The sequence below is a fragment of the Schistocerca cancellata genome, chromosome 6, assembly GCF_023864275.1.
Source record: "Schistocerca cancellata isolate TAMUIC-IGC-003103 chromosome 6, iqSchCanc2.1, whole genome shotgun sequence".
NCBI classification, from domain to species: domain Eukaryota; kingdom Metazoa; phylum Arthropoda; class Insecta; order Orthoptera; family Acrididae; genus Schistocerca; species Schistocerca cancellata.
Window position 1 is genome coordinate 268,543,078 of NC_064631.1, and position 1,747 is coordinate 268,544,824.

The 1,747-nt window shown below is 37.5% G+C and overlaps 1 protein-coding gene across 1 annotated transcript; it reads left to right on the forward strand.

Moving 5' to 3' along the window:
- Positions 1–325: 325 nt before the first annotated feature.
- Positions 326–1,177, forward strand: LOC126088288 (piggyBac transposable element-derived protein 3-like). The gene has a single exon (XM_049906417.1). It carries the CDS (start codon positions 326–328, stop codon positions 1,175–1,177), a length of 852 nt encoding a protein of 283 aa, XP_049762374.1.
- Positions 1,178–1,747: the final 570 nt, after the last annotated feature.

The following is a 1,747-nucleotide window of genomic DNA, read 5'->3' on the forward strand; positions in this document are numbered from 1 at the left end:
TCTGCCAGTGCGATCTATGAAGTGGAGAAAGAAAGAAATGCCGCATTCGAATCCTTGTGAGAGCGAAATCCATCTTCCAGATTATGAAGAAGAGAAAGGAATTTTTGAATCTTTCTTGGAATACCTTCCTCTGACATTCTGGGAAGAACATGCACAACAAACCAATTTGTATTCAGTTCAAAAACGACAACATAAATCTGTTAACACCAGTGGAGAAGAAATGTTGCATTTAGCGTGAATACATGTTGTTACGGGAGTTCTGGGCTATGCACAAAGTAAGCTGTACTGGCAGCAAGATACTCAGGTTCCAGTTATTGCTAAGTGTATGACAAGAGACCGTTTCTATGAACTGAGAAATTATATGCATTTTGTGGATAACACAAGTGAGCACAACGAGAAGCTTTGGAAGGTAAAACCTTTTCTTGATTGTGTGCAGAAGAAGTGTCTGACCCTTCCAAGATCACATCATCTTTCCATTGACGAACAGGTGGTGCCATTTTCTGGTAAATGTGGCTTTGTGAGTTACGTACCATCAAAACCTAATCCATTAGGTTTAAAATGCTTCATTCTGGCTGCACCTGATGGCCTTGTGCTAGACTTCATGTTTTATACTGGGTCAGGTACTGTGTCAGCTGAAGATATGAAAGAATATGGTCTCGTTGCAGCAGTTGTTAAGATGATGACAGAAAGTGTTCCTAGAGACAACCAGCATTGGGTATACACTGATAGATTTTTCACAAGTATAAAATCTGTAGACATGTTGCTGGGAAGGAAAATTTATCAGACAGGTACAGTTATGAAGAACAGATTAGGTCCAATAGTGAAGAAATTGAAAAATGACAGGCTATTTCAACAGGGGGAATGGGAAGGATGGGTTAGGGAAGATGATAAAATTTGTCTTATTAAGTGGAAAGACAATAAAAGTGTCCTAATACTCTCATCATGTGTTGGAAGGAGCCCTCCAACCACATGTAAGACGTGGTCAAGAGAACAGAAAAAGAAGATATATGTTCCTCAGCCAGTGGCAGTGAAGCTTTACAATGAAAACATGGGAGGTGTTGATCTCTGTGATAGATTTTTGTCATATTACAGATGCTACATTCGCACATCAAAATGGCCTGTAAGAATGTTTAATCATTTTATAGATCTTGTGATTGTCAATTGTTGGGTGATGTAGCGCAGATGGTGCTCAGAGAATGAAATACCCAAACAAAGAAGGTTGTCACTGATGGATTACAAAATGCATGTAGGCAAAGCTACGATTAATTACAAATATGATGAACCTGTAGCTAGAAGAAGAGGGCGCCCTTCTGTAGTCAATTCCTCTGATAGTGAAGATGTAGATGATGTACAAAATATGGATAAAAAGCCTAGAAGAGCTCTGTCACAACCAATTGCAGAATTTAGGTTTGACAATGTAGGCCATTTACCAAAATTTGTTAAGGCAAAGAATGCCTCAAAATGCAGGAATCATCGCTGCAGTTCCAAGACAAGGGTCATCTGCATCAAATGTGAAATGTATGTGTCATGAAAAATAATTGTTTTGAAGCCTATCACAAAAAGTAAAGATTCATTTATGGGCAATCTCAAGTTATTATTTGGCAGCAGTTGTTGCATGATTTTTTTTTATTTTCTTTCATTTGTGGAGTATCAACAGAAACCTGTATTGGAAACACTGTAATTAAAAATACTGAAATTAAAATACTTATTTTCTCTGTAAATTAACATATGTAGTTACGTTTACAAT